The 17,462-nt window shown below is 30.6% G+C and overlaps 1 protein-coding gene across 1 annotated transcript in view; it reads right to left on the bottom strand.

Annotated features, from left to right (window-relative positions):
* Positions 1–17,462, bottom strand: part of LOC147072116 (metabotropic glycine receptor) — a 457,878-nt gene that overhangs the window by 118,079 nt on the left and 322,337 nt on the right. Inside the window, exon 6 of the mRNA XM_085946632.1 lies at positions 16,159–16,337. Coding sequence (XP_085802758.1) covers positions 16,159–16,337 — 179 coding nt within the window. The remainder of the gene's footprint in view (positions 1–16,158; positions 16,338–17,462) is intronic.

The following is a 17,462-nucleotide window of genomic DNA, read 5'->3' as shown; positions in this document are numbered from 1 at the left end:
GAGTGGTCTCAAGCATTGTAAACCAATCAAAATTAGAGGTTTGCAGCGCGGCATTCCCTGCCACCTGATGAGTTTAGTGCGATAATAGTATATGTGTGATGCATATAGTCTGAGGAACGGCCTATGCAATTTGTATTTGCCTGCTATTTATTATAATGCGATCTCCCATTTATTATTATTATAGGTATATTTCAAACGCGTGCCATGCAAAATCATCTCGCGTGCCATTGGTTGCACGCACGTCATAGGTTTGCCACCACTGACTTATACTATAAACCTATATAAACGTATAAAAGTAAACCATTTTCTCCTGAGTTGGTCATGTAATGTACATATTATGTTGTTTTTTTTGTTACAAAAAATGGCTGTGAGCCATTTGCCCAACCTATCGGAACCTATGATTTGGATCAAACACACTTTCGATTTTTTTGCCAGATACAGGATTTGCGCTCGCTCAGAGACAGACATTATACCAACCACTCACTCTATACCGAGGAGAGAATCGTTATTTCAGACAAGTATTATTATTCAATAATAATAATAATGAATTATTAAAAATTACGGTTAAGTATGTGTCCTGAATCCTTGAAGGTTTTTAATTATTTTTCACCCAATAGTTTAAACATATTTTATGTTTAATTGTGATAGATATCCACTAGAAATCATTATCAAGGCAGAATTTACAAAAGCTTAAGTTTTATTGAATAATGAATGAATTTTGAGTATTTACCCAATATTAACGGTTCCTATGTGTAGGTAGGTACACAGTTTAAATTTCAGCAAACTTTCACTTTTCCACTTAGCGAATATTGTTTTGAGTATCGCGGGAGGTATGTTTTATGATAACAGTATGCTTAATCTCGGTTGGCATGTGATGTGGTAAAACATGTGGATGATTGAACTTGTAAGGTTTGGATAAAGCATTAAACTCTGCCTATTGCTAAAGCTGTGGATGGTGGCCAATAGTCAACAAATTCGAAGAGAGAACTGGAGAACAGATTTAGCAAGAAATAATATCCGATTGTTCCCGGCATAGGCAGACTCCAAATAACCAGGTATCAATATATATTAGCCGTTGATGACGTAAGGTGTCAGCTTTCCTTCTCGAAATTTGATCAGCTAATATGTGGTAGGTAAAAGTTTCGTTGCCATCTTACAACTGATTGAATTAGAGTAAGCATAAACATACACAATATGACTTAATATTATTACAGAAGTCGGTTGTGGCCTAATCCTTGAATGATACTCAAATTAGTGTTATTAGTAAATTAATAGTATTAATGGGCAGCATGGTAGTAAAAAACTCTCATGTATTTAGGGCTTGCATGGTAAAAGTGAAACTACTGAAAATTAGTAGGTGGGGAAAATGAATATTTGTTTCATTTTATGTAATATCTGAGTTTATATAATATCTGTACCTCAGAGGCAGACGGATGCAACCCCGTTTTTGGGAAAAATGAGTTTTTTTTAAGAATCGTCATGCTTAAGACTTTATCTATAAGTGTCAGAGAGATGAAAGTCCTAGTCCAAGATATGCATAGCATAAAGATGCAAATGCCATACCTACCTTACAAGCAGAAGGATGCAAATCCAATAATCCACTAACATAACATTCTCTCAAACCGTCTGCAATATGTACTAGACGAGAACCAGCCAGGAGAACGAGCTTTAGAGGAGGACACAGCACTATGGATCATATTATCCAAGTCATCAGAGAAATCAGAGCGGTAACAGGAATACAAGCTGCCGCTATCCATGGGTTTTATAGACAATGAGAAAGCGTTCGATTCCATAAAGAAATTTTCAATACTCGATGCACTCAGAAATCAAGGAATCCCCGGGCGCTATATAAATATTTTCAATAATATATACAGTAGCGCAACAACATCTTCATAAACCAGCGCGCATGTCCTATCAGCAAAGGAGTCCGACAAGGTGATACAATCTCACCTAAACTATTTACAGCTACATTTGAAGACTTATTTAGATAACTTGACTGGAATGGCACGGGTCCCCATAAATGGAGAATACGTGAGTCATCTACGCTTTGCCGATAACAATAAATAGTAGTATGCAAGACTCAGAAGGCCTCCAAAGCAGAATGCAGTAACTCGCTGGAGAAGCAACAAAGTAGGCTTGAAAATAAATGTATCAAAGAATAAAGTCATGTTCAACTGCTTTGCGGGCCAAAAAGAGGTCCTTATCAATGGAATTCAGCTCGAACAGGTGAAAAACTACAAAAGAGAGATCCAGAAACTTAGAGTATCACAGCGTGGTATGGAAAGGTGCATCCTGGGCATAACGCAAAAGGACAAAAAAAGGAATGAGTGGATAAGGGAACAGACAAGGATTAATGATGTGATAGAGTTTGCTAAAAACCTCAAATGGAAATGGGCTGGAACATGGCTTAAAGAAAGGACAATCGTTGGACAAATTTAGTCATCCAGTGGTATCCAAGAGGTAAAAAACATCCGCAAGGTAGACCTAGAGGCCGCTAGATCGATGAAATGATAAAGTTCTGCGGAAAAACTTGGCAACGCAACGCACAGGAACGAGAGAAGTGGAATCAGCTTGGAGATTAGCGAGGCCGTCATCCAGCAGTGAATAGATTCAGGCTGGTGATGACGATGATGACATAATAAAAATTAAAATTTTTATACCTATAATTTTTTTAAATTTACAAATTGTTTTATTTTGGCTAGGTAAATAAGATACAAATCCACATTAACAAAATATCTTTAGAGGCAGAAAGATGCAAATCCACACTACGTTTTTTATTTTAATTTTTTTAGATATAAAATTGTATTATATTTATTCCTTTCTTACATATTCCAGAAGTACTTTAATTGAATTAGAATAAAAAAAATAATGATCATTCTATGTATATTTTCTTAGAAGTTATGAGTATTCGTTTAAAATAAAAATGGTTTTTTGGCTCTCCTGAACAATTGGGTATTTGGATTTGCATCCGTCTGCCTCTGAGGTACAGATATATAATCTGATATCACAAACAAAAATCATTTTAGTTAAAATATGAACATTGGCAACTCTTTTTAAAATAAATACCTACATTTTAAAAGCATGAGATCAAGAAAACCCGTTAAGTAGTTGGGTGTAATTAGTAATTAATATTAAAATTGTCGCTCCCATGGCCTTTGTGGCGCAATGAGGAAGTGTAATGTTTTCAACATGTTCATATTAAATAATACATAACTGAGTATAAAACAAAATATTTTTGGCAGTCTGACTAAGGGGATAAAGCTTTGTGTTAGAGTATTCGACTGCGAATCGAAAGGGTGGTGCTTCGAGCCCATCCGGGGTTTTTTTGTTGTTTTTATAATCGGTTGTGACGCACTGTCCTTATAGGTATATCAGATTCATTCTGCCGGAGATTAACCAAACATCACTTCAATAAATACTTATAATAATACTATTTATTTGCTAGAGGTGAAGTGTATTAATATAAAGTTTGAAAAGTTATTCACATTTTAGGTACAAGATTTCTATATATTAACTAATTTACATTATTTAGTACAGTATTCATTAATTATCTAGTTGTTTAAAAAAATAATGTGTAATGTGTGTAAACACTATCGAATGTGCACGTAATTCATTTATTGATAAATAAAAGACTACATAATAATTATATTATATAATATATAACAATATTAACAGGGGTTGTTACATTACTATGGATTTACTGAAAGTATCTGGCGACAAATACGAATACGGAATTAATTTAAGTAAACTAAATATTTTAAAGTAATTCAATTAATTAATGCATATCTGAATCAAAACAAAAATAAATATTTTTGGACTTAAATTTTTACAGTTATAAAGTGGACGTTCGTAGAATATTCCGATTGTTATCAGTATGTACCTACATCATTATTATTAAATATTGTGGTATTAAAGGTTAATAAACTCTTTTGAAGTTAAAATAAGATTTTTGAATAATTCATGGTTTTAATGGATTTAATATTTAATTTAAGGGGACATAGACGATTTATTAAAATAAATAATATTGTGTTTCATATCGATGATGATATTATTACATATTAACGATGTAAACGTCGTAATACTAAACTGATCTTGTGATTGTAAAACTACGTGAAATAAAACAAAAATTTAACTACTTGTGTGACGTATTTCAACTAAACTCTATTATACTATGATGAATACAGTGGCTTCTATGGCAGTAACTAGACTGCCTTTTACGTATTACTTTCAGTTGGATGTCCGATTTTATCTTTTTTATTGAACCAGGGGCGGATTGGTGGCTTGACACCAGCTGAAAAAGTTTTTAGTTGTAGCTATTTCGTAATGTTCTTGTATTATTAATATCTAATGAAATGTTAATTTTTATATAATTTCCATAAACATGTGATAGTATTCGGTAAGTACTATTGCCGCCATCTTGAAAAATAACGGCTGTTAAAAATGTTAGTCGAAAAAATTAGTGCACAGTGAATTAAAAATGTCTCGACACGATCATCACATAAACAAATTCATTTTTTTTAATATTCTATCTACCTTACACTTCGATTTCTAACAATACGATACAACAAATTCATATAACGAGTGTATAGGTATTTATTATTTTATAAATTTTCATTTTTTAGATTTTACCTTTTTTCTAGGCGTTGATGTGATATGGATGAAAAACTAAAGATCGTCAGCCATTTTCTAAGATGGTCAGTACCATAGCAAATAATAGAAGTGTTAATTATTGGTATGTTATTACTGGACACTATGTATAATTATGCAATGCCGCCTCTTTACGGGAATTATTTCCGGGTAAAAGCCTAATATGACTGGACTATTACATAGGTAAACAATATAAAAAAATCTATAACTTCACTTCAATATTGGAAAAATATATTATTATGTATTAGTTTTATGGCATAAACATAAATTAAAAATCTTGAAAAATAATTAATAAAAAAATCTGAGTTTCTCTCTACTTTGTATGATAGTTAATTAATATGTCATTTAACTCAAAAATAATATCTACTATTGACATATATTCTATTATGTATTGCCATATGTGTTCAAGTATGACAGTTTCAAGAAGCTTTGATAATCATTCTTAACGTACAATAGGGGTTGTAATTGACTAATAAACATAATATGTAAGTCAAAGTGAAATAATGTTTGTTATGTATAAAATCTGAAATACAATTATTTAATTGTATTTGTTATAAAACTATACGTTGACATAATAGGGGGTAATGAAAGTTACAAGGTTTATTCAGAGCAACAATGATAACACTAGAATGTAGCAAAGCAAGTAATTAATTTAACTCATGTGTACACCGGAAGCTGTGAATCCTTCGAAGATTTATAGAGCAAACATTTAAGGAAGAATCAAGAAAAATTCCACAACTTTGGTACAAAACAATTAATTAATTATAATTAAATAGGTGAATACAAATATATTGGACATAATTAATTTAAAAAAATACGTAGGTACTTCTGAAATATACCTACTAGAAAAAATCTTCAAAAAAAAATACAATGCCGGGCGAGGGTCTAGGACGATTTGGCACCGGACAACTGGACGCCACGGAATTCGAAAATAAATAGACGTTAGGTACTTATAGGTACGTTAAAAAAATATTCAATATTATTATTTATATTTCAATGATTATATTATGATTTAATAGTTGGTGAGAATGTAAATATGCAGACGTAAACAATGATTTAATCGTGCATATGTTTAAGTTCCAACGAAAAAAGAGTTTTTTATTTTATATAAAGCCTTAGGCATGGTAATTCTCAATCCGCGATAAAGAACACATTATGTTAAGAGTAAAATGAATTCAAACTACTAAGTAGTAGATAGAAACTGATTAAAATATCTCGTCTACCCGTGTCTACGACAGTGCGGCGTCCAATTGTCCGGAGGCCAGTCGTCCCATTCCCGCCGGGCGAGATTCCCACATTTATCGGATTCCGAACAATATATTTTACTAATAGAGCCACTTGCGTTATATCTAATTACAACGAAAATAACTTGTAGTCGTACAACCAAGGTGCTTTATAAATTTTGCTGATATTGCCGACTTTTTCGGATTAAATCAAGGTACCGATAATAGTAAGGTAGATGAAGGGTACATTCTTCTGGCATTGCGGCCACAGCGAAATCACTTTGAAACGCTGTTAGTGTAATTTGAAAATAACTATACCAACACCTAAATGAGTGACCTGCACTGCCGCAAGACTCTGAGACCTCTCCAAATCAGGAATCTCTCCAAATTTTAGTTTTAATGTAGGTACTTACACTTGTTACTAATTTAATAAACTATTTTTTATTCAACTAATAATTCACAAGAATGTTACATTCTCAAATTTTCGTTGAATAAAAAAAGTTTATTATACTTCTATGTATACATTTTGTTGTAATAAGAAAATATATTTGAAAATTAATATGTATCCTTGGATTTAATTCTATTTTTGCAAACTGAATTAGATGTTCAAAAATGCCACATTAAAGAAACATAATTTAGTAATAGCTAAATTAGGTATATATTCTTCAATATTTTTATTGGAAGCTTCTTATTCCATTTAAACCTTCTCTTGGGTGCGCCCGTGTGGAAGAACTTGGGCCTAATAGAATTAGGAGAAAAATTTGGGCATAAAGAATTTGAAAGTGTTTTACTTTATTTCTTTTTTTATCGAAGGTAAGAAAAATAAAATGATAAGGTCTATCCATATAGTTTAGCCCTGGGGGCATAATTTGCGTCTCCATTTCATAGTCATCCATTACAGTTTTGTTTTTACGGCCGGTACGAAGTAGATAAATTGAAACCAAACGAATCTTTTATTTCGCGTCGACCCAACCCCAATTTCGTGTAATTCTGTTCTAAAAACTCCTTTCTGCTTTTACTTTCATGTTCGTTTGTGACAGTAAGTAACATGTTGTCAACGAAATTTGGAAGGCATAGCAAAAGTAATTACAAAAAATCATTGTGAGTTGCTGTAATATTTTCTTTTCCAGATGGTTTCATCTGGAAAACATCGTTTAACCGCACTAGCATGCGTACTACTATTATGTCTTTCTTTTTATAGTTGTATTTTGTAGACGACATAGTGCTTTCTGAATTTTATAAAATATACCGAATCCGTTGAATCTACAATATTTTTGACACTTCTGAATCGAACGAAAATTCTATTTCAGATTCAAACGTAAGTGTCTGACAAAGAGTTTGCTACTGCTACAGTGAGCCAAAGATTGAAAATATTTCTAAATTTAAAATACAGTGTGTTACTGGTCAATCTTTTTTCCATCGTTTGTTTTCAGCCATCGTCTCTAAAATATTCAACATACATATTTGGATATATGCTAGCGATCGATAATGATGCTTAATCCTCTCATGTTGGACGTTATATATGTAAAGCTAATAAAGCTATACTATATAGGTTAGGTACTGGTGTAGCGGAATAACAAAATATTTCGTACTAATTTAGCAAGAAGTTAAGAGTAGTTTATTTATAATGGTAAAATTTTTAAATAAATTACTAACAATATTATGTTTAATATCTACTAAATATTATGATGAAAATTAAATTATGTTAAAAAATGAGAAAATTATTATTTAAAAAATTTGTAATACGTGATATTCATTTCGAGGTCGAGAAAAAAGTCATTTTTCAAGTTATCCGGTGAAATAACGGAAATATGCGGATTATTATTAAAAAAATCAGGCGAAATTGAAATACCATTATTGAAAAAAGCTACAAAGACTGCAAAGCAGTTTTCAATAATAATAATAATAATATTGTCATGAATCGAATAAGAAGGAATTTTTTGTTGTTGTATATAACCAAGAAATAGGTGAATACTTATTCTTTGATGACGGCTTCAATGTTTTGTATTTGACTAGACACGTCAAATGTGTTCTCAGGCGAATTCATTATATCTAGCTTAAAATACATTCAGAACAAATTGAAAATCTTTCAAAAGTCAGGAAACCTACTAACAGTTTTCGAACAATTCAATGAATTAGACAAAAATATTAACGTTTTCATTCATAATATTAAATTAAGCGAATGTAATTATAATTTATATTGCAATAAATCATACTGATGAAGTAACAAAAAACTTTTAATTTACAAAAGCAATTTTATTATTGTATTCGATGTTCGCAAAACTTTCAAATTTAAATTGGTTGATACTTAGCTATTTTATTTCGGTTCAATACTTGCTTTACAACCCAGTACTTGTTAAACTATAGTTCGTGAAAAAAATTATTTCTTTTATTTTGCACCAAAGAACACTAACTTTTAATTTATTCATAAAAACTACTTAAAATATTATAAATTATTACGTAGAATTATCAAATTCAACATATGCGTAGGTCAAGATTTCTTTATAATACATTACGATTTTGAAGTTCTTGCAAATTTAATATTATTAACCTCTAGTCTATTGATTAAAATAAAATTGTTATTTTAAATTTATAAAATATGAATTTTGTCAATAATATGGTAATGTATCTTTTTTGAAATCAAAACAATCATAATATTTCGAATATTATAATATGACCTTAATTTGTGTTACCCAATGAAAAGTTTCAGATACACTGATGTCGTGTTAAAACTTGGAAATACCGTAAGACGTAAAACTTTGTAACATAATAAAATTATGTATTCCTGATTGTATTTCATTTAGTTTTTTTGGCGATGAAAACTATTTATTACTAAAAAAATCTCAACCAATCCTCTATTAATATAATTCTGTACCTCAGAGGCAGACGGATGCAACTCCGGTTTTGGTGGAAATGAGTTTTTTTAAGAATCGTCATGCTAAAGGCTTTATTTATTAGAGGCAGAGAGATGAAAGTCCTATTTGCCATAATAAAAAAGATATAAAGAATAGCACAAAGATGCAACTGCCATACCCACCTTAGAAGCAGAAAGATGTCAATCCAATAATCTGCAATATGTACCTACTAAACGAGAACCAGCCGGGAGAAGAAGCCGGCTTTAGAAGAAGATACAGAACTATAGACCATATCCAAGTCATCAGAGAAATCAGAGCAGTAACAGGAATACAAGCTCCGCTATCCATGGGTTTTATAGACTATGAGAAAGCGTTTGATTCCATAAAGAAATTTTCAATACTCGATGCACTCAGAAATCAAGGAGTCCCCGGGTGATATATAAATATTTTCAATAATATATTATATAGTAGCGCAACAACATCTCCATAAACCATCGCGCATTTCCTATCAGCAAAGGAGTCTGACAAGGTGATACGATCTCACCTAAACTATTTACAGCTACCCTTGAAGACTTATTCAGGCAACTTGACTGGAATGACAAGGGTCTCCATAAATGGAGAATACGTGGGTCATCTGCGCTTTGCCGATGACAATACAGAGTAGTTTGCAAGACTCAGAAGACCTCCTCAGAGGAACTCGCTGAAGTAAGCAACAAAGTAGGCTTGAAAATAAATATATCAAAGAAAAAAGTCATGTTCAACTGCTTTGCGGGCCAAAAAGAGATCCTCATCAATGCCATTCAGCTCTAACAGGTGAAAAACTACATCTATTAGGCACAACAACTGTCTATAGATGTATGTATATTTGATGAAATTGTTTGCGGAGTAAAGCTAGGCTGGAGTGCTTTTGGCCACCTGAATAATGTCTTCGAAGGTGACCTTCCACTGTGCCTAAAGCGCAAAGTTTTTAACCAGTGGGTGCTTCCCGTGATCAGCGAAAGGACAAAAAGAGGAATGCGTGGATAAGGAAGTAGACAAGGGTTTGCGATGTAATAGAGTTTATTAAAAGCTTTAAATGGAGATGGGCTAGACACATAGCTCGAAGAAGAGACAATCGTTGGACAAATCTAGTCATCCAGTGGTATTCAAAAAGTACAAAATGTCTGCAAGGTAGACCCAGAGGCCGCTGGATTGATGAAATGATAAAGTTGTGCGGAAATGCATGGCAACGCAATGCGCACGACCGAGAAAAGTAGAATCAGCTCGGAGATTAGTGAGCCCTTCATCCAGCAGTGAATGGATTCAGGCTGATGATGATGACATAATAAAATTAAAAAAAAAATGTGTTTTGCTTTGTTATATTTATACCTATAAGTTTTTTTTAGCTCACAAATTGTTTTATTTTGGCTAGGTAAATAAGATACAAGTCCACATTAACAAAATATCTTTAGAGGCAGAAGGATGCAAATCCATACTACGTTTTTTATTTTATTTTTTTAGATATAAAATTGTATTATATTTATTCCTTTCTTACATATTACAGAAGTACTTTAATTGAATTAGAATACAAAAAATAATGATCATTCTATGTATATTTTCTTGGAAGTTATGAGTATTCATTTAAAATAAAAATTGTTTTTGTTTGTTTTTGGCTTTCCTGAACAATTGGGTATTTGGCACTTGCATCCGTCTGCCTCTGAGGTACAGCTATTATTGTATAAGTATGAAAACTTTGAAAGCATTAAGCCTAGTACAGACCGATATATAACTTCCCGCAAACAAATTGTGGATTTTTGTTAATTTTTGGCAATGCACGAATCCACGTGTACAAATATTATTTGTTACTTGTAAATATTATTATCAAATTAAATGTATTTATATATTAGTATCAAATTAAAAATCACAAATATATTAATGTCAAGTTAAATGTAAGATTTAGAAGAGCGCTGATGAGTGGGTATTAAAAGTGCTAAATAATGCTACTAATATAACTGTGTAATAGACAATTCATGAAACCTTAAAGTACATAATGCGAATAAGACTATTCATAATGCTCATCTTACGTTTCATATAATTTTAACATAACCTCGTGATGTGACTTATGAGATAACAGAACTTTGTGCCGCTAAGCAATACGGTGTGTAATGGACGCAGCTGTTACTGAAACATATTAAACACATATTAAATTTATTTGTGTAACGATTAAAGTGATAAATTCTGCAGTTAAATTAATGAATAATTTGATGTAAGAAATGATAGTTATGAATATAAACAATTACTTTTTATCTGGTTTAGCGGTAGTCTGTTCATACATTGTATATCCAATTAATTATTGTATTTGGTTTCAGTTTATCTAATTATATTAAATGAACACATATTGTTTTTAATAAAAAAACTCTTCATTTACTTAATATTTCACACTTTTCATATGTGACCAGTGGGAAGGGTGGAAGTAGGCTGTTAAGATCCGACATAAATAGTGTACACTAAACTTTGTCAGTCAAACGTGTTTGTTTTCATTGAACTAAGACTGCAATGTGTAGATAATTTTCGTTAGTTTTTAAAATTCAATTAAGCTCCGTTTAATGTAAGCCATAGTAGATAATAGTCAAAAAATATTCTTTTATCTACAAAATATCTAAAATTATGCCATTAAACCATACATAATTACATAAAAAATATTTTTTATCGATATTGGTTTGGTTTCGGTGGAGCCTAATGAATTAAAAAAAAAACTAACGAACATTATCTGTAATCAATCTTAATTCAACTAAAACAAATAAGTATGATTGAAAAAGTTTGCACTATTTTTTATTCCTAAACTATTATGGTTCTTTTTAAGCCGGTTTTAATTGTTGAATTTTAAAAACTAATCAGCACCATCTGTAAATTGTATTCTTAGTGCAATGAAAACACAAAAGTTTGATTGACAAACTTTAGTGTGCATTATTTATGTCGAAGCCTAACAGCCTACTTCCGCCCCTCGCTATAGTATGTCTAGCTTACATAACATGTAATATGTACACAAACATTTTACTAAAAGTCACCTAACAGTATGAATATGGATATAAAATTATCTTGAAATTGTTGATAATGTCAATATTTTCATAACTTTGGTGATTCGATCGTCGAGTTTTTTTGCATATTGTCTTTGATTTTTCCTTTTAATAGCGGGCAGCCCAAATAATTCATTTTTGACTCATTACATAGATTCCTTTTGAACAAATTAATAACCCATTTAAAATTACTATAAAATGAGCTATACAAAATAATTTATATGAAAAATCATACAATATTCAGTTTTAAGTAGACAACAAAGAAGACTGAACAAAGAAATATATTATGAAATTCTTTATTATTATATTTTCTCCTAGAGCGATAGAAAAATATTCTCAAAACTTTTCTGTGAATGTTTTTCATTTAACAATACAAGAGGTCAAAATGTCAAAGTGATCAAATTATATGAAATTAAAGAGTTTGGGTTATATCTAGAGTAGAAACATAGTAAAAAAGTGTTACAGTTTCAGTAAATCAATGAAATATGTCGAGATAAATCGTGAATGAATGAAATATATTCACTAAATAATAAGTTAGGTTTAATTTACTAACCCTACTGGCAGTGACATCCCACACGGGTACGCTAACCATTCATCGCTTAAAAAAGGTACATTTTAAGGGGCGGTAAATGTATTAATTTAAACCATCTACCTACAAAATTGTAGTAGTAATGAATTTACATACAATGCAAAACTAAAAATAGTACGAGGTGGCATTTAGGGTCTACTCAGATATTGGTCGTTACTAATATCATATAAGCACTGTCAACTGTTCTATAATATATATGTTTTTTTTAAATTCCTTCTTCTGTATCGTAATATCCGACATTAGGGTATGCTTGAAGGGTTCCGCCATACAAAAACTATGAAAAAAACCTAGATCTAAAATGAGTCTTACGCGCTTTTTGAATACCACCTTGTTCCCGATTCCGCAACGTTTTTAGTGTAGTTGACTAGATATCAATATTTTGTACATTGAAAACTGGCCAAATCATTACATTCGGCGGCCATTTGGCGTTTCGTTAAATATGTGTTTTTTTATTATGATTGCTCATTTAAATATTCTACAGATTGATTGTTGGGTATATTTTGCAGCCTATGAAAAATGATTTAGTTTTGGTTAAGTTGAACATGCTTCGTTTTATGCATGTAATTGGTAACGGTTAATGCATGTAATTATAGTTTGTAAAAATATGTAATTCATTCAATTATCAATATTTACTGTGGTAATATCTGAACATTTTATATGATTCATTGAATTGATTGATTGGGTATATATATATATTTTTTTTAAAAAAATAATTTCGATTTTTATAAAATGTGAGTGATAATAATGAGACACATGAATCTGTAATGTGAAGTGATTTGATTAATTAATTATTAGTCTGAATTACCCCTTTTCAAGTTCACTTTCATGTAGGGTATATTGAACGACTTTGTATTAAACTACGTGTGCCACAAAATGGCGAAATGTGAAAGAAAAGCGAACCAATCATTGTCTTCCAAAGACGTCAAATGTCACGTAAATCTAACGGGGTCAGTTGTTTAGTTTACTGCCAAATACATTATCTGATTAATGTTTTATTGCTGCTCCACAGCAGACAATGTTTACTAAATGTGTGGACATCAAGACTCGACAAAATCATTATTCCCTGCACGCGTCTGTTATAGGAAAACACTAAATTTTTCCGATTTTCTCGGGAGACTTGATTCGGGAGATTGAAGAAAAAATATATAATACATATATCACAAAAAACGTTTCCATGGGAAAAATATTAAAATCCAAACTATATAAGTAGGTATAATGTATAGTTATACATACTCTACAATATACATCGCCACATAATCTCTTACAGTGACCATATTATAATTACATAAACGTCAGTAGAGTGTAGCGGCGGCGAACTTGCTTATATGCTGAAAATGCTTATATGCCATAATACTAATATTTATCTCGGGATTTTATGAACAATTAAGAAAAACATATTTAACTTCAACTAGTGATTTTCGAAAAAAATAGAAAATTGCGCCCAGAATTGAGATCGAGATCAATGCTGCTGCCTTGTTTTCACACAATGTTAAAGTAAGTACATTTTAAAACAAATTCAAACAATTTCACGAAAATTATAGAAAATAATATGTAGGCTTTTAACATTTTTATTTAAGATATTATGTTTTTATGTTTGTAAAAAATTATATTAATAAATTGATATAAGTAGCTTATTTATAATTTAATGGTATTATATTATACTTCAATAAAAACTTGAATTAAACATTATTAGTATTTAGCATGGAAAACAACACTAGAGGCGTAAACAAAGTGATTAATTTCAAAATGTAAAGCTTTTTAGTTTATTTATATCTTGATTAATGTTTGCCGTTGTTTTTGTTTGAATAAAGATAATAATAACAGATTTAATATATATTTCATAACATGGAAAATAATGTGTATTTGTATAATATCATAAACATCAATATTATTTTTGTCCGATAATCAAAACAGTATATTCCGATGATCAAGATACGTAAACAATAATATTATGTACGCAGATATTAATAGATATTAATTTATTATATCGAGTATTAGAAGAAGGGCCCGTCTCTGGATCCTATTTGAATATTGGATCTGACAACTTAATTTGTTTTTTTTCGACGTGTTTGATTCAGAGAAAGAAAAAAAATCATCGAGCGATTAGCTAATATGTAATTATTTATTTAAAAAAATGCCTGTCACTTAAAGTAACCTCTTCTATTAATCTCCCTAAATAATATGCTCTCAAGCATATTCTAAGGTATGGAGGGGGTATGTATGCTAAACGGTATATATGAATTCCTTGAACTTACCAGATGTCAAATGTTGACTATGATGTATAAGAAAAAACCGAAGAGTTATGAGTAGTATTAAACCATATAACTCCAGTCCCTTGCCTACATTATGAGAGGTCAAAGAAATAGTATTTCCCTATTCGTTATCTAAGGAAAGATAAATGGCAATGTAGCAGAAGACGAAGCAGAATTTCGCAGCTTATGGACCTACGTATTTGATAAGAGTGCAGCTTCACCAAAATATTCTAGGGAACAGATAATAGTTATAAAAAAAGATCGCTCTGATGGTGGCTGATCTCGGTCAGGAGTGTCATGATAAGAAGAAGAATAAAGTGCTCTGTTGAGAAGTGCAAATATTATGAATATACGATTTTTTATATATAAATTTTAAATATGTTGTTACGGATTTACTAAAAGCATGAATATAATTTTAATAATAATGTATTATTATAACATACCTACTGAATTTGATTTTTTTAATTGTTCTGTAATCTGACAAATATTTTAGCCACCTTACGAAAAGGTTTCATAGTACAGCGGTCCCCAACCGTTGGTCCCTAACCGGTGGTCCGTGAGAGAATTTTGGTGGTCCGCAGAGTAATTTGAATATATTTGCAATTTTCGTATTTATTAAAAAGTTTCAGTACCTATATTCTTATAATATTTTTTTTTGCAATTTTAACCTTATCACGTCATCAGTCCATTATTAATTGAATAAAATTTGCTGTTCGGGATAAAATAAAATGCAAATATCGACACACTGATATTCTTATTTGTAATTCTTGGAAACGGCCGATGTCGACACACCACTACAGTAGAAACGCTCGATTCTATAGGTATAGATAGTCACTGGATTTGAAAAAAATGATTTTGATTTGAACTCTAAATCGAATATTTTTTTTTTTATGAATTTAAGTTAAATAAATTAAATTAGCCACATGTCTTAAGCCTTCTCTCCCTAAGCCGACTCTTCGTGTTGCAGTAACGTCATTGGAACCAAGAATGAAAGCAGCAACAAAGGACTCATTATCTTTCTGTTATCTGTAATGAATCTTTTATGGACCTCTATGTCGACATAGAATTCATATTAATTTAATAATTGTATTGATTTTTATTTAATAAAATGAAATTTAAAATGTGTTTTTTTGCATTTTTCGTAACGAATATCTGTATTAATAAGTTTATTTATTATAATTCTTTTTTCATTATATTGACATATCGAATTTTTAACAAGTGTGGAAAAAATACGTGGTAGTGGTCCGCGGGATTCAAGATTTTAAGTTTAGTGGTCCGCGAGGTCCAAAAGGTTGGGGACCGCTGGATAGCAGATATTTTATTTTTACATGAAATTGATATTAGCTACATGTTCAACCTATTCGAACTTTAAACAAAATGACTTTATAAGCCGGCACGTGGCCATTGTGAGCGATAGAAATCATAAATGACTTAATTTAATATAAAATAATATATTAATTGTTACCCAAAAAAAAGTCAGTACGTTGGCAATAATAATTAACAAAAGAGGTAAGTAGTTATTATAATAGCACTTACCTCCAAGTTTTCAGCATAAGTGCGCCATAGGTGAGGCAGAAGCCTATTTCTCTTAGCCAGACACGTGCGGTACACGTGTAGACTGTCGGTCTGGGATACATTGCGATGTTGGTGCAATAAATGAACAAGGCACCCAGCGCGATTACCCTCAGCAGCACTGGACTAGCTGCCCTCACAACCTGAAAAAGATTTATTATGGAATTAAAGAAAAATAAAAACTATATAAGAATACTAAAAATAAAAAAACGTATTGACTATAATATTATTACGTGGACTAAGAACTAAAAAACTCAAACGTTAACAAAAGTTAAACCATTGCTTATTGAATCGATAAGAATAATGCCAATCTCAGAATAAGTTAAGTCTTGATTAACATAAATTTTGTATGTAACATAATGTGTATTTTTCAGATATGATTGCAGAAAAAATACTGTTAAAATGATACTAGGTATTTACCAACTATTTCTACCATTTCAAATTTAAAACTCTTCTGATTTTCCATAAATACGGTCGGCTGTTATAGCTATTTTCAGATTTAGTAAAAACATAATATCTTTGCCAAAAATATTTTAGTATGTAAAGGTTTTAAAAGATGTTATACGAATATAATAGATGGAATGTGTACAATAAAAGATTTAACCAATATAAAAATTAATTTTTTAATTATAAGCATCCAAAGCCAAACAATATTTATAGAATAATTTTAATATATGAAATAGGTTGAATAATTTGCCTGTATTAAAATGATAAAAACCTTTATTATAACAAATAACAGCTATCAGTTTGTATACTATTGATCACACTCATAAGATATGTACAAACTTTCGTGAAGTTAGTGAACAAAGAGAGCGATTCGCATGAAAGTGAATAACGAATATTATTGCCATTTTTACATTTCAATGCTAATCTCATTCATTCATCTTTACATCATATATGAGTCATTTTAGTAAATGCATTCATCTTTCCTTTTAAAACCATCCTAAATAAAAGCTTATTCAATGTAAAAAAAATATTATAAGAAGGTACATATTAAACTATAATGTATTTTATTAAAAAAAAGTTCACATAATTGTTCTGCTTTGCCAACTTGAAAATATACTTTTCATACTAAAAAAGACTAATATCATATATGTACGTATTCCCCATTTGGAAATGTAACTTACTTTCAAATGTTTTCTGGTTAGGGCGAATTGGAGTGCTATTTTATTGTAGATCCACTAGCATTATCAAGTGAAAAAATAAAAAGCATACAATTTTATAAAATTTTCTGGTTATTATCATTTTTAAATGTTTTAATTAATCAA

Source organism: Rhyacophila brunnea, unplaced genomic scaffold (assembly GCF_057557595.1).
Source record: "Rhyacophila brunnea isolate RB1 unplaced genomic scaffold, BYU_Rbru_1.0 scaffold_2, whole genome shotgun sequence".
In the NCBI taxonomy this organism is placed as follows: Eukaryota; Metazoa; Arthropoda; class Insecta; order Trichoptera; family Rhyacophilidae; genus Rhyacophila; species Rhyacophila brunnea.
The sequence above is the reverse complement of the archived record's forward strand: the minus strand, read 5'-3'. Positions and strand labels throughout refer to the sequence as shown.